The sequence below is a fragment of the Panulirus ornatus genome, chromosome 19 (genome assembly GCF_036320965.1).
Source record: "Panulirus ornatus isolate Po-2019 chromosome 19, ASM3632096v1, whole genome shotgun sequence".
NCBI lineage: Eukaryota > Metazoa > Arthropoda > Malacostraca > Decapoda > Palinuridae > Panulirus > Panulirus ornatus.
Window position 1 is genome coordinate 12,863,082 of NC_092242.1, and position 25,499 is coordinate 12,888,580.

The 25,499-nt window shown below is 42.1% G+C and overlaps 1 protein-coding gene across 6 annotated transcripts in view; it reads left to right on the plus strand.

Moving 5' to 3' along the window:
• Positions 1–25,499, plus strand: part of LOC139755396 (uncharacterized protein CG43867) — a 1,135,206-nt gene that overhangs the window by 990,989 nt on the left and 118,718 nt on the right. For all 6 annotated transcript variants that reach the window (XM_071673657.1, XM_071673658.1, XM_071673659.1 and 3 more), the window contains 2 exons: positions 22,424–22,546; positions 25,214–25,249. In XM_071673657.1, coding sequence (XP_071529758.1) covers positions 22,424–22,546; positions 25,214–25,249 — 159 coding nt within the window. The remainder of the gene's footprint in view (positions 1–22,423; positions 22,547–25,213; positions 25,250–25,499) is intronic.

A 25,499-nucleotide genomic window follows, 5' to 3' on the forward strand; every position in this document is an offset into this window, starting at 1 on the left:
TCCCGTGGGAGGATTGTCATGTGGGCGCCGGACACGGGAGCCAGCCTTGGTAGGCCCGGGGAAAAGAGAGCAGGGAGGAAGGAAAGGGAGGCAGGAGAGGTGGGAAGAAATAAAGCAGGCGTGGGAGCAGGGAGGGAGGCCTGAAGAGGCCAGGAATGAAGGGGAGCGTGGCTTTGGGGAGGGAGAATGGAGTGGAGAGGAAGGAGGGGAATGAGAAGAAAGGATTGAAAGAGAAAGAAGGAAAAGAGAATGTTAGTTTCCTCAACATCTCTGTACGACCCTTGCTGTGTGATAGCGTGACCCTTAACCTGACCCTGAGGGTCAAGTCAAAGGTCATTCTTACGATACAAGGTGTATTGCCGTCGTTCTCAATGAGAAAAGACAAAGAAAGTAACGAGAAAAGAGTAGTTAAAGTGGAAGGCAAGTAGAAAGTCGAGATGACCTCTGAAAAAGATGCAGTTTAGAAAGAACATATCTTTTATCACTGAAAAAGATAGTTTAGAAAGAACTTTTGTCTTTTGGCCCTGTTGGGGGGAAGTCTCGGGGACACGGCCACAGACAGCCCACTCCTGCAGGAGGCTGGCTGATGGAACACGGCCATAGATATACACTCCTGTAGGAGGACAGTCACAGACCACCGTTCCCGCAGGAGGACATCCACAAATCCACCACTCCTGCAAGAGGACTGGCTAACGAATAAATCGTGAATAAAGTTCTGTTCCTTGGGGGCTGGCTGGGAGGGTGAGGGTGTGGTGGGGAGACGAGAGATACCAGGATTTAGGAGAAACGAGATAGACAGAAAGGGGTCTTGAGAGGGAGAGACCATTGGGAGTGAGTAGGCGGGTGGGAGATGCCAGTAAGTGTGGGAAACGGCATGGAGAAGCCAGGGAGTGTGGGACAGATGAAAGAGGCCAGGGAGTGTGGGAGACAGGAGGGAGAGACCTGTGAATATTTGGGATGAAGGTTGGGATGTGGGGTAGGGAAGGCTAGAGAGTCTGTTGTGGAGGCGGGAACATAGATGTGTCGGGTGCAGAGTGCAGGAAGCCAGGGAGAGTGGGGAATAGGAGTTTGTAACGGAAGGGAAGGGCTTGGTGCAGTGAAGAACTGGGCCAGGGAGGAAGGAGTTAGGCTGCTGGGGTGGGGCTCTGAGCACCTTACAGCTGTGCCCGAGGAAGGTGGGGTCGTCGACGCGGAAAATGGCCATCTTACGCTACATTAGTGGTCCTGGTGGGGCAGTGGTCCTGCTGGCGGAGGACCTATTTGGTTGTCCTCTGCCATCCTACCTCCAGCACCCTCGTTCGTCTTCAGCATCCTCCCTCATCTTCCTCCTCCCTGCCATCAGCATCATCAATTAGGATAGACCCCTTTGTCACCCCTTCCCTCACCGATATCTTCCCCTTGCCATGGTGAGTATCCTCGCTGCTCTGGACTGTGCCATTTTACGAAGTGAGTATCATCCGCACCGTGCACTGCTTCCTTACCACCCTGAACCCGTTCCCTGTGCCTGGTATCCTCCCTAGCACCTTAAGTTTCCCCTTCTGTATACCCTCCCTGCTGTATATATCCTGTGTCATCGTGAGATCTCTCGTAACCTAGCGACCCCTGCACCCCAGAGCACCCTGGCGGCCTTAGTTACACGCCGTTGGTACCGTTTACCTCCCTTACCATTCTGCCATTCATTTAAGTGTGTACTGTTGGCTTTCTTCATCCCAGCCAACACCACTCTCTTCCCGAGGCTTTAGGTCACTTGTGCTCTGCGATTTCCTCCGCTGTAGCCATTTTTTTCTAACCCCATGTCTCCACTTTTTCTTCCGCCATGGCCTGCCTCGCCTCTCATCGCCGCATTACACCCTGACTTCGCTCTTGCTTTTAAAGTTTCCACCTTGTTTCACACATTCCCTGTCGTCTTATCAGACTGGCCTGACGACATTGTCTTTCAGTCAGTCAGTACTCACTGTGGCTATCCGAAATCCTGTTTCCCTTCAACTCTCCTCATCCCTGTATCAGTTCGGCTGACTCTCGTCCGACATTACTTCAGATGGCTTTGGCTGTCTCCCATTGTGGAGTAGATACGATTCGATTCCAGTCTTATCCTCGTCCGTATCAGTTCAGAACGTCTTGCCTCTTGAGCCTTTTGAAGCATGTTTGGGATCCGAGCACAGATATTCGTCCATCCAGCATTTTTTTTTTTTCCGCGTCAGAAGTTACCATCAACTTTAGGCGATTTCCGTATCTTCCCAAGAGCTGAAGTTGTTATCGCTTTCTTGTGGTCATTCTGAAGCGGCCAGAAACCCACGAGTCGACCAGTTGGCTTCGCATTGTCGTGGCAGGTATGAGTTGGTGAGCCCTAGGCATGGTGACAAGATCCTGTAAAGTCACTATTGTTACCTCGTCTCTCTAGGTCTTTCGTGTTGTAAGGTTATGGCGCAAGAGAGAGGTTGTTCTTACGCGTCTTTTAAGTTTCTGTCGTAAGAGAGGCGTTACTGCTGAGACCCAAGCGACTTCGAATCTCGTCATAGCAGTCTGCACTGACATAACCAGTTGTAGTAGTCTTAAGCTTCCTCAGGATGATGATGATGATGATGTACCTTTGAAAATAAATTCGACGCCGTTCCCTGTTCTTGGTTTCGTAGTATGTACCTGGGTGCTACGTTGATCAATCGGGCGCACGGATATGCGTCAATCTGTCCTGTAAATTGGGTGGTGTAGGACTTGGTGGTCTTCGTGCCGTGATTGCCGTTAGACGCTTACGTGTTGATAAAAACAACTTAATTCGATTCTATATGAGGGGGTGGGAAAGGAACAGATGGGGGCTGGGTGAGCCACGGCGTTGAATACTGCTGTAAATGAAATGTTATGCAGACAGTATCATCAAGAGTAACGCTGTTCCCTGAGGGAAAGATTGAGACAAAAGTAATTGTTAGACACACCCATTTCGATTGATGGGGATATATATATATATATATATATATATATATATATATATATATATATATATATATATATATATGATACGCTTGTTGTGTCTTGGACAATCGCATGTTTACCAAATAGCGTCCTAGCTACGTCTCTTCGTTGTATATCAACTAACTTATATTTCTCTTGTCTCCACCTATGATGTGATTATTACACGAAAGCGCCACTTGGGAACTTACCATGTTTCATTTTCCCCGTGGAACTCATAGGAATATATATATATATATATATATATATACTAATATATATATATATACTATATATATATATATATATATATATATATATATATATATATATATATATATATATATATATATATATATCTCCAGGTGACATGTTTCGTCACGTGTTTCTCGAATATTTAATGCATATGCGAAGTAGGCGACGGAGTAGGACAAATAAAAGATAAAGATAAAGGACAGAATCTAACACAGAGAGAAAGAGAGAGCAGTAATGAGAGGCAAAGAGCTGGAGAGGATTCGGAGCAGCGAGGTTGGAGGACAAGCACCAGTTGGCTGGGTAATAGGGTCGTTACCGTGTTGTAATTGCAGGGGGAATGTCGTGTGCAACTTTATCTGTGGGTGGGATTGTGGTGGCTTGGAGGGGCGTGGCAGCCAGCGGCCTGCATGCTGAGGAACTTGGTGTGGCAGCCAGCGGCCTGCCTCCTCCTGCATGCTCAGGAATCTTGATGTGGTAGCCGACAGTCTGCCTACTTCCTGCATGCTCTAGAATCTTGGTGTGGCAGCCAGCGGCCTGCCTCCTCCTGCATGTTCTGCAGTCTTGGTGTGGTAGCCAACAGCCTGCCTTCTATGCTCAGGAATCTTGCTGTGGTAGCCAGCGGGCTCCATGCTCAGGAACGTAGATGGTACAAAGTACGCTCATTGATGCACGCATTCTAGTAGTGAATGGGAGGAGGTGCCAGTAGTGTTGATGCTGCTGTTGTGGGTGGGGTTGGAATGAAATATGTCGGGAGAGGAGGGAGGAGGTTGGAGTAGGTGGTTTCACAGAAGTGGTTGTTGGAGATTATCTAGTGTGCCTCGTCGTAAGTAAGTGGTAGTGAATATTTTCATTCTCGACTGTCATCCTGTTCTTGATGCTCTTGGTGATCGTTTGTTCGTATTACCAAATCCTCCGTAATCTATATTGTATGGGAGTCGATTTTTCACTTTCCGATCTAGTACATACTATTATTTGTCAGGCACAATACAGATGTATGGCAGAAAATTCACTTTTGTAAAGAGTAGTGTTAGTATTTTTGATCCTACAGTCCATGTAAATCCTGTTGTTGGTTTTAATGTCAAGGGAAACACTGGATATTAACATCATAAGATGTTTAGAAATAACTGAGATATTGGTTTGCTTGTTGGAACAAAACCAGTAAGATACAGAAAATATTGAAGGACATTATCTTGTGCAAACTTATAATTCACAGCTCCTGCGATTTCGGTGCATTACACATGAGAGCTAGAGACTGAGTGTGAATGAATGTGGCTTTTTTGTCTGTTTTACTGGTGCCACCTTGCTGAAGCAAGGGGTGCAATGCTGTTTCTTGTGGGGCAGGGTATCGAAGGGAATGCATGAAGACAAGCAAGTATGAATATTACATTTGTATACATGTATATATCTGTGTGTGTATATGTTGATATATATATATATATATATATATATGTATATGTGCGTGTATGGGCATTTATGTGTATATGTATGTATATGAGTGGATGGGCCATTCTTCGTCTGTTTCCTGGCACTACCTTGCTGATCTGGGAAACAGTAATGAGGGATGATACACTACCTTGCTGATCTGGGAAACAGTAATGAGGGATGATAAAAAAAAATAATGATAATATATACATTTTTTTCATACTATTCGCCATTTACTGCGTTAGTGAGGTAGCGTTAAGAACAGAGGACTGAACCTTTGAGGGAATATCCTCACTCGGCCCCCTTCTCTGTTCCTTCTTTTGGAAAATTAAAAACGAGAGGGGAGGATTTCCAGCCCCCACTCCCTTCCCTTTTAGTCGCCTTCTACGACACGCAAGGAATACGTGGGAAGTATTCTTTGTCCCCTATCCCCAGGGATAATATATATATATATATATATATATATATATATATATATATATATATATATATATATATATATATATATTTTTTTTTTGGCTTTGTCGCTGTCTCCCGCGTTTGCGAGGTAGCGCAAGGAAACAGATGAAAGAAATGGCCCAACCCACCCCCATACACATGTATATACATACGTCCACACACGCAAATATACATACTTACACAGCTTTCCATGGTTTACCCCAGACGCTTCACATGCCCTGATTCAATCCACTGACAGCACGTCAACCCCGGTATACCACATCGATCCAATTCACTCTATTCCTTGCCCTCCTTTCACCCTCCTGCATGTTCAGGCCCTGATCACACAAAATCTTTTTCACTCCATCTTTCCACCTCCAATTTGGTCTCCCACTTCTCCTCGTTCCCTCCACCTCCGACACATATATCCTCTTGGTCAATCTTTCCTCACTCATTCTCTCCATGTGCCCAAACCATTTCAAAACACCCTCTTCTGCTCTCTCAACCACGCTCTTTTTATTTCCACACATCTCTCTTACCCTTATGTTACTTACTCGATCAAACCACCTCACACCACACATTGTCCTCAAACATCTCATTTCCAGCACATCCATCCTCCTGCGCACAACTCTATCCATAGCCCACGCCTCGCAACCATACAACATTGTTGGAACCACTATTCCTTCAAACATACCCATTTTTGCTTTCCGAGATAATGTTCTCGAGTTCCACACATTCTTCAAGGCTCCCAGAATTTTCGCCCCCTCCCCCACCCTATGATCCACTTCCGCTTCCATGGTTCCATACATATATATATATATATATATATATATATATGTATATATATATGTATATATATATATATGTTTTTTTTTTTTTTTTTTTTTTTTATACTTTGTCGCTGTCTCCCGCGTTTGCGAGGTAGCGCAAGGAAACAGACAAAAGAAATGGCCCCCCCCCCCCCCCATACACATGTACATACACACGTCCACACACGCAAACATACATACCTACACAGCTTTCCATGGTTTACCCCAGACGCTTCACATGCCTTGATTCAATCCACTGACAGCACGTCAACCCCTGTATACCACATCGCTCCAATTCACTCTATTCCTTGCCCTCCTTTCACCCTCCTGCATGTTCAGGCCCCGATCACACAAAATCTTTTTCACTCCATCTTTCCACCTCCAATTTGGTCTCCCTCTTCTCCTCGTTCCCTCCACCTCCGACACATATATCCTCTTGGTCAATCTTTCCTCACTCATTCTCTCCATGTGCCCAAACCATTTCAAAACACCCTCTTCTGCTCTCTCAACCACGCTCTTTTTATTTCCACACATCTCTCTTACCCTTACGTTACTTACTCGATCAAACCACCTCACACCACACATTTTCCTCAAACATCTCATTTCCAGCACGTCCATCCTCCTGCGCACAACTCTATCCATAGCCCACGCCTCGCAACCATACAACATTGTTGGAACCACTATTCCTTCAAACATACCCATTTTTGCTTTCCGAGATAATGTTCTCGACTTCCACACATTTTTCAAGGCTCCCAAAATTTTCGCCCCCTCCCCCACCCTATGATCCACTTCCGCTTCCATGGTTCCATCCGCTGACAGATCCACTCCCAGATATCTAAAACACTTCACTTCCTCCAGTTTTTCTCCATTCAAACTCACCTCCCAATTGACTTGACCCTCAACCCTACTGTACCTAATAACCTTGCTCTTATTCACATTTACTCTTAACTTTCTTCTTCCACACACTTTACCAAACTCAGTCACCAGCTTCTGCAGTTTCTCACATGAATCAGCCACCAGCTCTGTATCATCAGCGAACAACAACTGACTCACTTCCCAAGCTCTCTCATCCCCAACAGACTTCATACTTGCCCCTCTTTCCAGGACTCTTGCATTTACCTCCCTAACAACCCCATCCATAAACAAATTAAACAACCATGGAGACATCACACACCCCTGCCGCAAACCTACATTCACTGAGAACCAATCACTTTCCTCTCTTCCTACACGTACACATGCCTTACATCCTCGATAAAAACTTTTCACTGCTTCTAACAACTTGCCTCCCACACCATATATTCTTAATACCTTCCACAGAGCATCTCTATCAACTCTATCATATGCCTTCTCCAGATCCATAAATGCTACATACAAATCCCTTTGCTTTTCTAAGTATTTCTCACATACATTCTTGAAAGCAAACACCTGATCCACACATCCTCTACCACTTCTGAAACCGCACTGCTCTTCCCCAATCTGATGCTCTGTACATGCCTTCACCCTCTCAATCAACACCCTCCCATATAATTTACCATATATATGTATGTATATATATATGTATATATATATATATGTATGTATATATTCCCTAGGGATAGGGGAGAAAGAATACTTCCCACGTATTCCCTGCGTGTCGTTGAAGGCGATTAAAAGGGAAGGGAGCGGGGGGCTGGAAATCCTCCCCTCTCGTTTTTTTTTTTTTTTTTTTTTTTTTTTTTTTTTTCCAAAAGAAGGAACAGAGAAGAGGTCCAAGTGAGGATATTCCCTCAAAGGCCCAGTCCTCTGTTCTTAACGCTACCTCGCTATCGCGGGAAATAGCGAATAGTATAAAAAAAAAAAAATATATATATATTTCCACACATCTCTCTTACCCTTACGTTACTTACTCGATCAAACCACCTCACACCACACATTGTCCTCAAACATCTCATTTCCAGCACATCCATCCTCCTGCGCACAACTCTATCCATAGCCCACGCCTCGCAACCATACAACATTGTTGGAACCACTATTCCTTCAAACATACCCATTTTTGCTTTCCAAGATAATGTTCTCGACTTCCACACATTTTTCAAGGCTCCCAAAATTTTTTTCGCCCCCTCCCCCACCCTATGATCCACTTCCGCTTCCATAGTTCCATCCGCTGACAGATCCACTCCCAGATATCTAAAACACTTCACTTCCTCCAGTTTTTCTCCATTCAAACTCACCTCCCAATTGACTTGACCCTCAACCCTACTGTACCTAATAACCTTGCTCTTATTCACATTTACTCTTAACTTTCTTCTTCCACACACTTTACCAAACTCAGTCACCAGCTTCTGCAGTTTCTCACATGAATCAGTCACCAGCGCTGTATCATCAGCGAACAACAACTGACTCACTACCCAAGCTCTCTCATCCCCAACAGACTTCATACTTGCCCCTCTTTCCAGGACTCTTGCATTTACCTCCCTAACAACCCCATCCATAAACAAATTAAACAACCATGGAGACATCACACACCCCTGCCGCAAACCTACATTCACTGTGGAAAATTCACCTGTGTGGAAATAAAAAGAGCGTGGTTGAGAGAGCAGAAGAGGGTGTTTGAAATGGTTTTCGCACATAGAGAGAATGAGTGAGGAAAGATTGACCAAGAGGATATATGTGTCGGAGGTGGAGGGAACGAGGAGAAGAGGGAGACCAAATTGGAGGTGGAAAGATGGAGTGAAAAAGATTTTGTGTGATCGGGGCCTGAACATGCAGGAGGGTGAAAGGAGGGCAAGGAATAGAGTGAATTGGAGCGATGTGGTATACAGGGGTTGACGTGCTGTCAGTGGATTGAATCAAGGCATGTGAAGCGTCTGGGGTAAACCATGGAAAGCTGTGTAGGTATGTATATTTGCGTGTGTGGACGTGTGTCTGTACATGTGTATGGGGGGGGGGGTTGGGCCATTTCTTTCGTCTGTTTCCTTGCGCTACCTCGCAAACGCGGGAGACAGCGACAAAGTATAAAAAAAAAAAAAAAAATATATATATATATGTATATATATATATATATATATATATTGATTGATTGAGAGGGTGAAGGCATGTACAGAGCATCAGATTGGGGAAGAGCAGTGTGGTTTCAGAAGTGGTAGAGGATGTGTGGATCAGGTGTTTGCTTTGAAGAATGTATGTGAGAAATACTTAGAAAAGCAAATGGATTTGTATGTAGCATTTATGGATCTGGAGAAGGCATATGATAGAGTTGATAGAGATGCTCTGTGGAAGGTATTAAGAATATATGGTGTGGGAGGAAAGTTGTTAGAAGCAGTGAAACGTTTTTATCGAGGATGTAAGGCATGTGTACGTGTAGGAAGAGAGGAAAGTGATTGGTTCTCAGTGAATGTAGGTTTGGGGCAGGGGTGTGTGATGTCTCCATGGTTGTTTAATTTGTTTATGGATGGGGTTGTTAGGGAGGTAAATGCAAGAGTTTTGGAAAGAGGGGCAAGTATGAAGTCTGTTGGGGATGAGAGAGCTTGGGAGTGAGTCAGTTGTTGTTCGCTGATGATACAGCGCTGGTGGCTGATTCATGTGAGAAACTGCAGAAGCTGGTGACTGAGTTTGGTAAAGTGTGTGGAAGAAGAAAGTTAAGAGTAAATGTGAATAAGAGCAAGGTTATTAGGTACAGTAGGGTTGAGGGTCAAGTCAATTGGGAGGTGAGTTTGAATGGAGAAAAACTGGAGGAAGTGAAGTGTTTTAGATATCTGGGAGTGGATCTAGCAGCGGATGGAACCATGGAAGCGGAAGTGGATCATAGGGTGGGGGAGGGGGCGAAAATTCTGGGGGCCTTGAAGAATGTGTGGAAGTCGAGAACATTATCTCGGAAAGCAAAAATGGGTATGTTTGAAGGAATAGTGGTTCCAACAATGTTGTATGGTTGCGAGGCGTGGGCTATGGATAGAGTTGTGCACAGGAGGATGGATGTGCTGGAAATGAGATGTTTGAGGACAATGTGTGATGTGAGGTGGTTTGATCGAGTGAGTAACGTAAGGGTAAGAGAGATGTGTGGAAATAAAAAGAGCGTGGTTGAGAGAGCAGAGGAGGGTGTTTTGAAGTGGTTTGGGCACATGGAGAGAATGAGTGAGGAAAGATTGACCAAGAGGATATATGTGTCGGAGGTGGAGGGAACGAGGAGAAGAGGGAGACCAAATTGGAGGTGGAAAGATGGAGTGAAAAAGATTTTGTGTGATCGGGGCCTGAACATGCAGGAGGGTGAAAGGAGGGCAAGGAATAGAGTGAATTGGAGCGATGTGGTATACCGGGGTTGACGTGCTGTCAGTGGATTGAATCAAGGCATGTGAAGCGTCTGGGGTAAACCATGGAAAGCTGTGTAGATATGTATATTTGCATGTGTGAACGTATGTATATACATGTGTATGGGGGGGGGTTGGGCCATTTCTTTCGTCTGTTTCCTTGCACTAACTCGCAAACGCGGGAGACAGCGACAAAGTATAAAAAAAAAAATATATATATATCTATATATATATATATATATATAGTATATATATTATAATATATAATATTATATATATATATATTTTTTTTATACTTTGTCGCTGTCTCCCGCGTTTGCGAGTTAGCGCAAGGAAACAGACGAAAGAAATGGCCCAACCCTCCCCCCAAAAAATATATATATATTATTATATATATATATATATATATATATTTTTTTTATACTTTGTCGCTGTCTCCGCGTTTGCGAGTTAGCGCAAGGAAACAGACGAAAGAAATGGCCCAACCCACCCCCATACACATGTATATACATACGTCCACACACGCAAATATACATACTTACACAGCTTTCCATGGTTTACCCCAGACGCTTCACATGCCCTGATTCAATCCACTGACAGCACGTCAACCCCGGTATACCACATCGATCCAATTCACTCTATTCCTTGCCCTCCTTTCACCCTCCTGCATGTTCAGGCCCCGATCACACAAAAATCTTTTTCACTCCATCTTTCCACCTCCAATTTGGTCTCCCCACTTCTCCTCGTTCCCTCCACCTCCGACACATATATCCTCTTGGTCAATCTTTCCTCACTCATTCTCTCCATGTGCCCAAACCATTTCAAAACACCCTCTTCTGCTCTCTCAACCACGCTCTTTTTATTTCCACACATCTCTCTTACCCTTACGTTACTTACTCGATCAAACCACCTCACACCACACATTGTCCTCAGACATCTCATTTCCAGCACATCCATCCTCCTGCGCACAACTCTATCCATAGCCCACGCCTCGCAACCATACAACATTGTTGGAACCACTATTCCTTCAAAACATACCCATTTTTGTTTCCGAGATAATGTTCTCGACTTCCACACATTCTTCAAGGCTCCCAGAATTTTCGCCCCCTCCCCCACCCTATGATCCACTTCCGCTTCCATGTTCATACATATATATATATTATATATATATAGTTATATATATATATATATATATATATTATATATATATTATTATATATATATATATTATATATGTATATATATATGTATATATATATATATTTATATTATATATATATATATCTATATTTATATATATAATATATATATATATTATCCCTGGGGATAGGGGATTAAGAATACTTCCCACGTATTCCCTGCGTGTCGTTGAAGGCGACTAAAAGGGGAGGGAGCGGGGGGGCTGGAAATCCTCCCCTCTCGTTTTTTTTTTTTTTTCCAAAAGAAGGAACAGAGAAGAGGTCCAGGTGAGGATATTCCCTCAAAGGCCCAGTCCTCTGTTCTTAACGCTACCTCGCTATCGCGGAAATAGCGAATAGTATAAAAAAAAAAATATATATATATATATATAATATTATATATATATATTTTTATATATATATATTATTATATATATATTATTATATATATATATATATATATATTTTCCACACATCTCTCTTACCCTTACGTTACTTATCTATATTATATATATTTAAACTAAACTATTCGCCATTTCCGCGTTTAAGCGAGGTAGCATTAAGAACAGAGGACTGAACCTTTGAGGGGAATATCCTCACTCGGCCCCCTTCTCTGTTCCTTCTTTTGGAAAATTAAAAGAAAAAAAGAAAAAAAATGAGAGGAGAGGATTTCCAGCCCCCCTCCCCCCCCCTTTTAGTCCCCTTTTTTACGACACGGGGGGAAAAAACGGGGGAAAAAGTATTCTTTTCCCCTATCCCCGGGGAAAATTATTTTATATATATATAACTATATATTATATATTTTTATATAATAAAATTATATATTTTCCAGGTGCTTTTTCCCGTCCGTGTTTTTTCGAATATTTAATGCATATGCGAAGTAGGCGAGGGAAAGTAGGAAAAATAAAAGATAAAGAAAAAAGGACAGAATCAAACACAGAGAGAAAAAAGGAGAGCAGTAATGAGAGGAAAAGAGCTGGAGAGGATTCGGGGGGCAGCGGGTTGGGGACAAGCACCAGTTGGCGGGGAAATAGGGTCTTACCGTGTTGTAATTGCAGGGGGAATGTGTTTTGCAACTTTATCTGTGGGTGGGATTTGGTGGCTTGGAGGGGCGTGGCAGCCAGCGGCCTGCATGTGGGGGAACTTGGTTTTGGGCAGCCAGGGGGGCCTCCCTCCTCCTGCATGCTCAGGAATCTTTTTTGTGGGTACCCCAAGTCTGCTACTTCCTGCATGCTCTAGAATCTTGGTGGGGCCCGCCAGCGGCCTGCCCCCTCCTGCATGTTCTGCAGTTTTTGGTGTGGTACCCAAACACCCTGCCTTCTATGTCGGGAAATCTTGCTTGGTAGCCGGGGGGGCTCCATGCTCAGGAACGTAGATGGTACAAAGTAGCTCATTGTTTGAACGCTTTTCTAGTAGTGAATGGGAGGAGGTGCCAGTAGTGTTGTGCTGCTGTTGTGGGTGGGGTTGGAATAAAATTTATGTGGGGGAGAGGAGGGAGGAGGTTGGAGTAGGGGGTTTTCCCCAGAAGTGGTTGTTGGAGTTTTATTTTGTGTGCCTCGTCGTAAGTAAGTGGTAGTAAATTTATTTTCTTTCTCGACTGCCCATCCTGTTCTTGATGCTCTTGGTGATCGTTTGTTGGTATTACCAAATCCTCCGTAATCTATTTTGTATGGGAGTCGATTTTTCACTTTCCGATCTAGTACATACTATTTTTTGTCAGGCACAATACAGATGTATGGCAGAAAATTCATTTTGTAAAGAGTAGTTTAGTATTTTGATCCTACAGCCCTTTGTAAACCCTTTGTTGTTGGTTTTAATGTCAAGGGAAAAAACGGATTTAACTCATAAGATGTTTAGAAATAACTGAAAATTTTGGTTTGCTTGTTGGAACAAAACCAGTAAGATACAGAAAATATTGAAGGACATTATCTTGTGCAAACTTATAATTCACAGCTCCTGCGTTTTCGGGCATTTCACATGGAGCTAGAGACTGAGTGTGAATGAATGGGGCCTTTTTTTTTCTGTTTTACTGGTGCCAAACCTTTCTGAAAGCAAAAGGGGGGCCAAAGCTGTTTCTTTGGGGCCGGGGATCGGGGGGGAATGCATGAAGAAAGCAAGTATGGGAAAATTACATTTGTATACATGTATAATCTGTTTTGGTATTTTTTTAAAATATTTATTTATATATATATTGTATATGTGCGTTTTATGGGCCATTTTTTGTTTTTAAAGTATGTTTATGGTGGGATGGGGCCATTCTTCGTCTGTTTTTACCTTTTTGGCAAAAAAAATTTTCCTTGCTGATCTGGGAAACCCGTAATGAGGGATGATACATACCTTGCTGATCTGGGAAACAATAATGAGGGGTGATAAAAAAAAATAATGATAATTATACATTTTTTCATACTATTCGCCCTTTTTTCGGTTTGGGGTTTTGAGGTAGGGGTTAAGGGAAAAGAGGGGCGAACCCTTTTAGGGGGAAAATCCTACTCGGCCCCCCTTCTCTGTTCCCTTTTTTTGGAAAAAAAAAAAACGAGAGGGGAGGATTTCCAGCCCCCACTCCCTTCCTTTTAGTCGCCTTCTACGACACGCAAGGAATACGTGGGAAGTATTTTTTGTCCCCCATCCCCCGGGAATTTTTAAAATATATATATATTATATATTATATATATTTTTTTATATATATATATATATATATATTATATATATTTTTTTTTTTTGGGTTTGTCGCTGTCTTTCCCCCGTTTGCGGGTAGCGCAAGGAAAAAGAGAAAGAAAAGGCCCAACCCACCCCCCATACACATTTTATAAACCCCCCCCCCCCCCCCCCCCCCTTTCCCTCCACACACGCAAATATACATACCCTTAAAACGCTTTCCATGGTTTACCCCAGACGCTTCACAAAGCCCCGATTCAATCCCCTTTACAGCAAAGTCAAAACCCCCGGGTTTCCACTCATCCAATTCCTCTATTTTCCCTTTCCCTCCTTTCACCCTCCTGCATGTTCAGGCCCTGATCACACAAAAACTTTTTCACTCCCTCTTTTCCCCCTCCTTTTTTTCTCCCACTTTCCTCGTTCCCTCCACCCCGAACATATATCCTCTTGGTCAAACTTTCCTCATCATTTTTCTCCATGTGCCCAAACCATTTCAAAACACCCTTTCTGCTCTCTCAACCCCGCTCTTTTTATTTCCACAATCTCCCCTTACCCTTAGTTAATTACCGATCAAACCCCTCACACCACCCCATTGTCCTCCCAAAAATCTCTTTTTCCCGCACATCCCTCCTCCTGCGCACAAAATCTATCCATGGCCCCCGCCCCGAAAACCCTTTTCAACTTGTTGGGAAACCCCTATTCCTTCAAAACATACCCATTTTTGCTTTCCCAGATAATTTTTCTCGATTCCACACATTTTTCAAGGCTCCCAAAATTTTCGCCCCCTCCCCCACCCTATGATCCACTTCCGCTTCCATGGTTCCATCCGCTGACAGATCCACTCCCAGATATCTAAAACACTTCACTTCCTCCAGTTTTTCTCCATTCAAACTCACCTCCCAATTGACTTGACCCTCAACCCTACTGTACCTAATAACCTTGCTCTTATTCACATTTACTCTTAACTTTCTTCTTCCACACACTTTACCAAACTCAGTCACCAGCTTCTGCAGTTTCTCACATGAATCAGCCACCAGCTCTGTATCATCAGCGAACAACAAACTGACTCACTTCCCAAGCTCTCTCATCCCCAACAGACTTCATACTTGCCCCTCTTTCCAGGACTCTTGCATTTACCTCCCTAACAACCCCATCCATAAACAAATTAAACAACCATGGAGACATCACACACCCCTGCCGCAAACCTACATTCACTGAGAAACCAATCACTTTCCTCCTTCCTACACGTACACATGCCTTACATCCTCGATAAAACTTTTCACCTGCTTCTAACAACTTGCTCCCACACCATATATTCTTAATACCTTCCACAGAGCATCTCTATCACTCTTATCATGCTTCTCCAGATCCATAAATGATACATACAAATCCCTTTGCTTTTCTAAGTATTTCTCACATACATTCTTGAAAGCAAACACCTGATCCAAACAATCCTCTACCACTTCTGAAACCGCACTGCTCTTCCCAATCTGATGCTCTGTACATGCCCTTCACCCTCTCATCAACACCCTCCCTTATAATTTACCATATATATGTATGTATATATATATGTATATATATATATATGTATGTATATATTTTCCCTAGGGATAGGGGAGAAAGAATACTTCCCACGTATTCCTGCGTGTCGTTGAAGGCGATTAAAAGGGAAGGGAGCGGGGGGCTGGAAATCCTCCCCTCTCGTTTTTTTTTTTTTTTTTTTTTTTTTTTTTTTTCCAAAAGAAGGAACAGAGAAGAGGTCCAAGTGAGGATATTCCCTCAAAGGCCCAGTCCTCTGTTCTTAACGCTAACCTCGCTATCGCGGGAAATAGCGAATAGTATAAAAAAAAAAAAAATATATATATATTTCCACACATCTCTCTTACCCTTACGTTACTTACTCGATCAAACCACCTCACACCACACATTGTCCTCAAACATCTCATTTCCAGCACATCCATCCTCCTGCGCACAACTCTATCCATAGCCCACGCCTCGCAACCATACAACATTGTTGGAACCACTATTCCTTCAAACATACCCATTTTTGCTTTCCAAGATAATGTTCTTGACTTCCACACATTTTTCAAGGCTCCCAAAATTTTTTTCGCCCCCTCCCCCACCCTATGATCCACTTCCGCTTCCATAGTTCCATCCGCTGACAGATCCACTCCCAGATATCTAAAACACTTCACTTCCTCCAGTTTTTCTCCATTCAAACTCACCTCCCAATTGACTTGACCCTCAACCCTACTGTACCTAATAACCTTGCTCTTATTCACATTTACTCTTAACTTTTCTTCTTCCACACACTTTACCAAACTCAGTCACCAGCTTCTGCAGTTTCTCACATGAATCAGTCACCAGCGCTGTATCATCAGCGAACAACAACTGACTCACTTCCCAAGCTCTCTCATCCCCAACAGACTTCATACTTGCCCCTCTTTCCAGGACTCTTGCATTTACCTCTCCTAACAACCCCATCCATAAACAAATTAAACAACCATGGAGACATCACACACCCCTGCCGCAAACCTACATTCACTGTGGAAAATTCACCTGTGTGGAAATAAAAAGAGCGTGGTTGAGAGAGCAGAAGAGGGTGTTTGAAATGGTTTTCGCACATGAGAGAATGAGTGAGGAAAGATTGACCAAGAGGATATATGTGTCGGAGGTGGAGGAACGAGGAGAAGAGGGAGACCAAATTGGAGGTGGAAAGATGGAGTGAAAAAGATTTTGTGTGATCGGGGCCTGAACATGCAGGAGGGGTGAAAGGAGGGCAAGGAATAGAGTGAATTGGAGCGATGTGGTATACAGGGGTTGACGTGCTGTCAGTGGATTGAATCAAGGCATGTGAAGCGTCTGGGGTAAACCATGAAAGCTGTGTAGGTATGTATATTTGCGTGTGTGGACGTGTGTTGTACATGTGTATGGGGGGGGGGTTGGGCCATTTCTTTCGTCTGTTTCCTTGCGCTACCTCGCAAACGCGGGAGACAGCGACAAAGTATAAAAAAAAAAAAAAAAAAATATTATATATATGTATATATATTATATATATATATATATATATAATTTGATTGATTGAGAGGGTGAAGGCATGTACAGAGCATCAGATTGGGGAAGAGCAGTGTGGTTTCAGAAGTGGTAGAGGATGTGTGGATCAGGTGTTTGCTTTGAAGAATGTATGTGAGAAATACTTAGAAAAGCAAATGGATTTGTATGTAGCATATATGGATCTGGAGAAGGCATATGATAGAGTTGATAGAGATGCTCTGTGGAAGGTATTAAGAATATATGGTGTGGGAGGAAAGTTGTTAGAAGCAGTGAAAAGTTTTTATCGAGGATGTAAGGCATGTGTACGTGTAGGAAGAGAGGAAAGTGATTGGTTCTCAGTGAATGTAGGTTTGCGGCAGGGGTGTGTGATGTCTCCATGGTTGTTTAATTTGTTTATGGATGGGGTTGTTAGGGAGGTAAATGCAAGAGTTTTGGAAAGAGGGGCAAGTATGAAGTCTGTTGGGGATGAGAGTGCTTGGGAAGTGAGTCAGTTGTTGTTCGCTGATGATACAGCACTGGTGGCTGCAGTTTGGTAAAGTGAGAAACTGTAGAAGCTGGTGACTGAGTTTGGTAAAGTGTGTGAAAGAAGAAAGTTAAGAGTAAATGTGAATAAGAGCAAGGTTATTAGGAACAGTAGGGTTGAGGGTCAAGTCGATTGGGAGGTAAGTTTGAATGGAGAAAAACTGGAGGAAGTAAAGTGTTTTAGATGTCTGGAAGTGGATCTGGCAGCGGATGGAACCATGGAAGCGGAAATGGATCATAGGGTGGGGGAGGGGGCGAAAATCCTGGGAGCCTTGAAGAATGTGTGGAAGTCGAGAACATTATCTCGGAAAGCAAAAATGGCTATGTTTGAAGGAATAGTGGTTCCAACAATGTTGTGTGGTTGCGAGGCGTGGGCTATGGATAGAGTTGTGCGCAGGAGGATGGAAGTGCTGGAAATGAGATGTTTGAGGACAATGTGTGGTGTGAGGTGGTTTGATCGAGTAAGTAACGTAAGGGTAAGAGAGATGTGTGGAAATAAAAAGAGCGTGGTTGAGAGAGCAGAAGAGGGTGTTTTGAAATGGCTTGGGCACATGGAGAGAATGAGTGAGGAAAGATTGACCAAGAGGATATATGTGTCGGAGGTGGAGGGAACGAGGAGAAGTGGGAGACCAAATTGGAGGTGGAAAGATGTAGTGAAAAAGATTTTGAGTGATCGGGGCCTGAACATGCAGGAGGGTGAAAGGCGGGCAAGGAATAGAGTGAATTGGATCGATGTGGTATACCGGGGTCGACATGCTGTCAATGGATTGAATCAGGGCATGTGAAGCGTCTGGGGTAAACCATGGAAAGCTGTGTAGGTATTGTATATTTGCGTGTGTGGACATGTATGTATATACATGTGTATGGGGGTGGGTTGGGCTATTTCTTTCGTCTGTTTCCTTGCGCTACCTCGCAAACGCAGGAGACAGCGACAAAGCAAAAAAATATATATATATATATATATATATATATATATATATATATATATATATATATTCCTATGAGTCCACGGGGAAAATGAAACATGCCATTTGGTAAACATGTTTACCAAATGGCGTCCTAGCTTCGTCTCTTCGATGTATATCAACTGACTGTTATATTCCTCTCATGTGTCTCCCCTGATGATGTGATTATTACACGAAATTGCACTTGGGAACTTTTCGTGTTTCATTTTCCCTGTGGACTCATAGGAATATCTAGATCACGCGCAAAATTGTGATCCTTTCCAACATATATATATATATATATATATATATATATATATATAAACATACAGGACAGGAAAATGATCAGTGCATTACCTTAGTCTGAACTTGAAATGATTTGGAGGCAGTCTACACCTTGGTCAGCTACCTCTGCAGCTCCTGTGTTCCATTAGGCTGTTAGAGGCCGAGATCCTTAGGCAAACATAACCCCCACATTCTGGCTTTCTTGGTCCTTTTTGTCGTCAGTGCTCTCTCTCTCTCTCTCCAACTGTCACATTCTCTCAGAGCCTAATCCACAACTTCATCTTCGTAAAGATGATGTGAAATACCAGCGCCAAGGTCTCTTGAAAAGCAGGCATGGACACCAGTACCATTGAGAGTGGCACATTAAAGCTCATTTCCACAAAAGTGTAAGCATAACTGTACCTCAAGAAAACAATTATCCAGTAACAGCAATTATTATAGACTTCTCAGAGTAATGATACAAGTGAAAAAAAGTGTAGTATATGAAAACCAGCATTCGACACAAGGAAGGGCAGCATTGTATAAGTAAGATGATGGCTATCACTTGATTCAACCATTCATGAAATTGCAAGACATAACAGAGCAGGCAAATGTGTATGTAATGACCTATGATCTTGAATACACACCAGACATTGGATCTCCCTGACAAGTTGATTCCGTGATTCCCTTAGTACTTCCTTATCTCGTAGGCAATCTAGAAAACTATGAGTCAATTCTGTATTATCATTTGTGGGCTGTACCACTCATCTGTTGAGGACACTGAACCATCCAGTAGCTGAGACAGATGGAACAAGGTAGGATGGAGAGATATTCTGTTTTGAATGTGAAAAAGAAAAATTAGAGACTGAAAAGTAGGACACCAAAAATTCAAGACTAGTTCTACTTCAAAAGATTGATAGATAAAAATGTAGTCATATAAGCTCGCCATAGGAGAGGCAAAACTGGAAGTCCCTTGAGATGATGAATATGACAAGCGAGCTTATGTCAGCTGTCAAAGTATAGATTATAAGCCACTTGCTTGTCCTGTCAGCCATCAAAATGTAGATTATAAACTAACGACACTCTTCAGGTGACCCATCCATTCTCAACTGGAATGCCACTGTAAAACAAATAACTTGTAAGACTGGAGTTGTTCGCCCTTACAGTAATTAAGGATGACTGAGAATCAATAAATTCACATGGCGTATGAATGCATCAATAGGCTGTTGTGTTTGTATGTGGATGTTTGGTGTCCTTTTGTATGTACATAGGTGTGTGTGTGTGTGAGGCTAAGTGTTGTATATGCATAAGTTTATTTCTTCTTCATCTGTGTTTGGTTTGTGTCATGTCTCTGCCAAAGAAGCCAGACATGGCTGGTGATTGTCAGTGTGTGTTTAGGGACTGTTCACTCGGGCATTGACCATTATGATACCTCCTTCCTTCGAACCGCTCAATTGTGGAATTTTCTTCCTCCTCTCATCTTTCCATCCTCCTATAGCCTTTCTAACATCATGAGTCAGGTCTACAAGGATCTATGAAGCCCTTAATGATAACTTTCTATTCTTTCACCTTATTCTTATAACCTAAAATGGCCTTTGGGGCATGTTTTACCCATCCTATATTGGTCATTATATACATATGTATATATATGTGTATGTATATGTACATGTATAGACATTTATACATATGTGTGTTATATGAGTCAATGGGCCATTCTTTCTTCATCTGTTTCCTGGTGCTGCCTTACGAACATGGGAAACAGCGATCAGGTATGATAAAATGATATATGTATATATAGATAGAGAGAGAGAGAAAGGGAGAGTGCATGGGATAGAGTCAATTGGAACTTTGTGATACACAGGGGCAACGTGCTGTCAGTGGACTGAACTAGGGCATGTGTGGCAGGGGAAAACGATGGAAAAGTGTGTAGGGTCTGGTTGTGAATGGGGAGCTGTAGTGGACAACAAGCTAGTGAATGGATGTTTGTGAATGTGGCCTTTGACAGTTCTTGGTGCTACCTAGGTAACACCAGAAATGGCGAACGTGTTTTTTTTTTTTTTTTTTTTACTTTGTAAACTGTAGAGAGGGCGAGAGAGAGAGGAATATAGCTGTGATATTTCTATAACACGTGGTATTTTTTTGTGGTATTCCTTTATACCACTTGGGATTACATTTAAGGAAATCTTTGAGACCCTTGGAAGCATATTGTATAAATGCGTCGTATACACAGTAAAGTTGACCCAATAGATGGGGCACATCAACCATATGTTACGGTGTAATTGCAGAGTGGCTCATTGACCCATCTGCTTCACCTGCCTCTCACTCGCTACCCTGACCTCCACCTCACCTCTTCCCTACTCTCACCTCTTGCCTCCAACTGTCCTTTGGTACATGTTTCTGGCTGAACTGTGCCATTAAATATTGCTAGTGACTTGTGGTGGCTGTGTCAGCTCTCTCTCTCTCTCTCTCTCTCTCTCTCTCTCTCTCTCTCTCTCTCTCTCTCTCTCTCTCTCTCTCTCTCTCTCTCTCTCTCCCCTGCTTTTTTTTTTCCTGTTTCTTGATGCAGAGCTGCAGCTGCCTACAGCATTTCATTTCCCCTCCTTGTGCAGCACTGCAGTTTTCTACAGCATTGAATTCTCTTCTTATGCAGCTCTGCAATGCAGTGTACCTTTCAACTTCTGTTCCTATGCAGTATTGAACCTTTCTCCCCTTGTAGCATTGAACCTCTCCCCTTCCAACACTGGACTGCTCCCCCTGTTTAGGAACCTTTCTTGTACAACATGTAACCTTTCTCTCCATGCAGCAACAAACCTCTCTTGCACTGCAGCACTGTATCTCTCTCCATGCTGTGCTGAACCTCCTCCCTATGTGGCACTGAACTCCTCCCCTTGCAACACTATACTTCTTCCCCTCCAATTCTGTACACCTCTTTCCATGCAGCATGGAGCCTCTCTTCCCACGAAGCAATGAACCTCTATCCTTGTGCAGGACTGAACCTCTCTCTCCTTGGAACACTGTATCTCTCCCCCTTCAGTACTGAACATCTCTCCTTACAGCACTATACACCTTTTCCTGTGAAACACTAAAACCTCTCTGCTTGTTTAGTGATGAACCTCTCCCAGTGGAACAATGAACCTCTCTCCCAGTGGAGCAGTGAACATCTCTCCATACAACACAAAATCTCTCTCTTTGCTGCACTGAATCTCTCTCCCTTGTGCTGCTCTGAATCTTTCTCCCCATGCTTCACAAACATAGCCAATAACCAGCAACAATTTTGCCATATTGTCCCCTCCAGGGAGCACAGGATATGCAACCATTATACCCAAAGCATCTTCTAAGGAATTTTCTGGAGAGAAGGAAAAAAAATTCCATATAGGGCATAGTTTGATGTCTCAAGGGGTATATTTGGAGAATTCCCTTTCAGTGTTGTGGCAAATGCCTCAGCACTTAGGAGGATGTTAAAAGAAGCTCTGATCATCTGATCATAATTTTTGAATAGGTGTCCTGAACAATTCACCCAAATCCTACTCACCGACTGTAAAATCCTCCCACTTTTTGTGCAGCTAGTGTTAGCAGGACTTCATTAACCATCCCTTATTTTCTACCTTTTACTTAACTGGTTGATACTTACCTGTCTACCACCTTCACCTTACCAGCTGGAGGACCAGAACGCTCACCTTCGGGAACAGAATGCAAAGTGCAACGTACAGCTTGAGTTGCTGCGCGGCCGGCTGGCTCACCTGTCCACCATGCACACAGACAAGGATAGAGACACTGAGGTAAGGACCCTTTTTTTAATAAATTTGCCTTTGCTACCCATCGGCTTAGACTGCTCCTGAGAGCGTTGATTGTACAGTGTGCCCACATATTACCTTTATAAAGTCATTGCAATTTGCACTGGTTTTGTAAAGATAATTTAAAGGACTTGCTTTAGATCATATTCAGCACGAATGCATGTTGTAAAGAATGATGAGTAAGAAATTAGTTCAGGTAGTTGTTCGATAATTAAGATGTAAATAGTCTGTCTGCCAAATACGATTATCAGTGGTTGTATCTGTGGGCCATATACTATACAGCAAATCCATATGGGATATCCGTTTTGTGTGTTGACCGATGAGACAAAGTTAGGCTCTGTAAGTTCCGCATTAGATGACTCGTTAAGGTTACTTTGTAAACATCAGGTCCTGGTAAGTCCAACTTAAAGGGTTTCAGAACATCGAAATATTTGGCATTTAGTTTTCTAGTCAAATTTGCAGTGAATCGGTGGCTCAACATTTTAATATTTTCATAAGTATTGGAGGAACTCATGATGGTAATTGTTCTGAATCTAACAGAAAACAAGAATGTAGTTTGCTTGAGAGAGAAAATGGTTTGCTGTATTTTTTTATAGTGTTTACTTCAATACTTTTAAAACGGTTAACAAATTATATAATCACACTGTATTACACTGTTTATATATTAATACATTATAGGACATAACCATTATCATCTTGACGCAATGACAAATTAATTGTTATTGTTATAATGGGTTTCATTTAACAGATAACCAATGAAGTCAGATGCAGTGACAAATTAATTGTTATTGTTATAATGGGTGTCATTTAACAGATAACCAATGAAAGCCATGATTTAGTGTCATGTTGAAGATTTCCATGATAGAGAGTCACCTTACTTAACCTTGTAGTGTCATGTTCAAGATTTCCACGAGACAGAGTCACCGTGTCTAACCTTATGTGACCAGTCTAACAACCCAGCCTTATCTAGCCTATTGTTTTTTGTTTTGCTTTTTTATTTAGACTCTTTATAGTCTGGCTTGTGTGGGTATGATGTACTTTACCTGGAAAACTGCATTTTGAATCAATACCTGAAAACTGCATTGTAAGGCTACATCATCAGCCAGTATTTTTGTGTTCATAGCAAATATGTCTTTACATATGTATAATTGCCTGATGTTTATGTCAAGCAATTTTCTGTGAAACCTTGTCCTTTCTTTTGATATATATTTTATGTTGAAATATTCATCATCATGAAAGTTCCATAATGAAATACATGAATGTATCATTGAGTAAAGCATTCTTAGAATTCTAGAAATAGAACTTTTGTGTTTTTAAGTGGGCTGCAATAGTACCCAGACCAGTTTGTCTTTTAATACTTAAAAAGGAATCAGGTTATATTCTTCTCGCGTTAATGATGAGTTTTGGTGTAACTATTTATGTAGAGGGAGGAAAAAGGTTAAACTTCAGTGTAACAATTAATGTAGTGGGAGAAAAATATTTGAAGCTTCGATGTATTTATTTATTTATATAGTGGGAGAAAAAAAGTCATGAAACATGCAAGGTGGAGAAATTAACCTTACAAAAAGTTTTCAATGTTTGGACTGTGATAAATTCCTGGAGAGCTTCATGCCTACTGAGTCAGTCTGATTATTTTCTTGGTGCTGCAGAAGTCCAGTGTTGCGTGAGTTTTTGGCATGAGCATTCAAATTGACATATTGCACTAGAAGGCCATTAGATTTTAAACTAGTACTTTCCATTTGTCCCAATTGAAGATGCATTACTTGTACAACATTCTATAAAGTATTTAACTGTTGCGTGCAGGGTGTGGATACATTTCATACAATGAAAATAAATGTGTCAAGTCTGAAACTGAAATCTCTCTCTCTCTCTCTCTCTCTCTCTCTCTCTCTCTCTCTCTCTCTCTCTCTCTCTCTCTCTCTCTCTTCTCTTCTCTTCTCTTCTCTCTTTCTCTTTTCTCTTTTCTTTCTCTCTTCTCTTTTTACTCCTTTTCTCCTCTCTCTCTCTCTCTCTCTCTCTCTCTCTCTCTCTCTCTCTCTCTCTCTCTCTCTCTCTCTCTCTCTTGCATTGGCACAATATGGTAGATATGGTATTAGGTGCTAGTAAGTAGGTAGGTGCACTAATAAATTATTCAAATTATAATAAGATTCTTATTGTACCATTACACTGCTTTAATTGTAATTAGTATGTCATTTCCTTGTGCATCTGCACTTGAATTAATTGTAAGCAAGGTAAAGAAAAGACATGTGCTTGAATTCATGACTCAGGTACATAAAACTTCAAACCAAATCCAGTTTCATAAACTAATTCTTGTATGGAGAGGTTTCTTCACTATGATCAGGGAGGGAGCAGGAACATGAGGATAACCTTTCCAGTAAAGGATTAAGTTCCACTGATGATAGATATCCCTGGATAAGGAGTGATGGTTCATGCTTGGTACTGTTCATAGAATGAAGAAATAAGGTGATTAGATGCTGTATCACAAGTCAGCTCACAAAATATGGTAATCAAGTGAAAAACACCAGGATAGATTACATGTAAAATTTTAGCAAAGGTCATGTTCAATTTGGATTTATGTTGTAAGATTGAGTGCATTACATGCTTCCCAGTTCTGCAAACTCATCTTCACCCCATTTTCAACTCTCCTTCCAGAGGTTATGGAAAAGGAGGTCCCTAAGTCTACCTAAGGTATGGAGGTGCTGTTTGTGGTAATGCTTGGGGTGCTTGTGGGAGGATGGAGTGGGGTTAAGGCTTGAAGGGTGTGGCTTATAGGATCATATGCTCAGCACCTGAAAGTGTAGGCACACTTACCACTGCTGTTGCTGTATTATTATTTGTTTTATTATTGCTATTATTATTATTATTATTATTATTATTATTATTATTATTATTATTATTATCATATTATTATTCCAAGTCATTCCTAAAAACACATCAG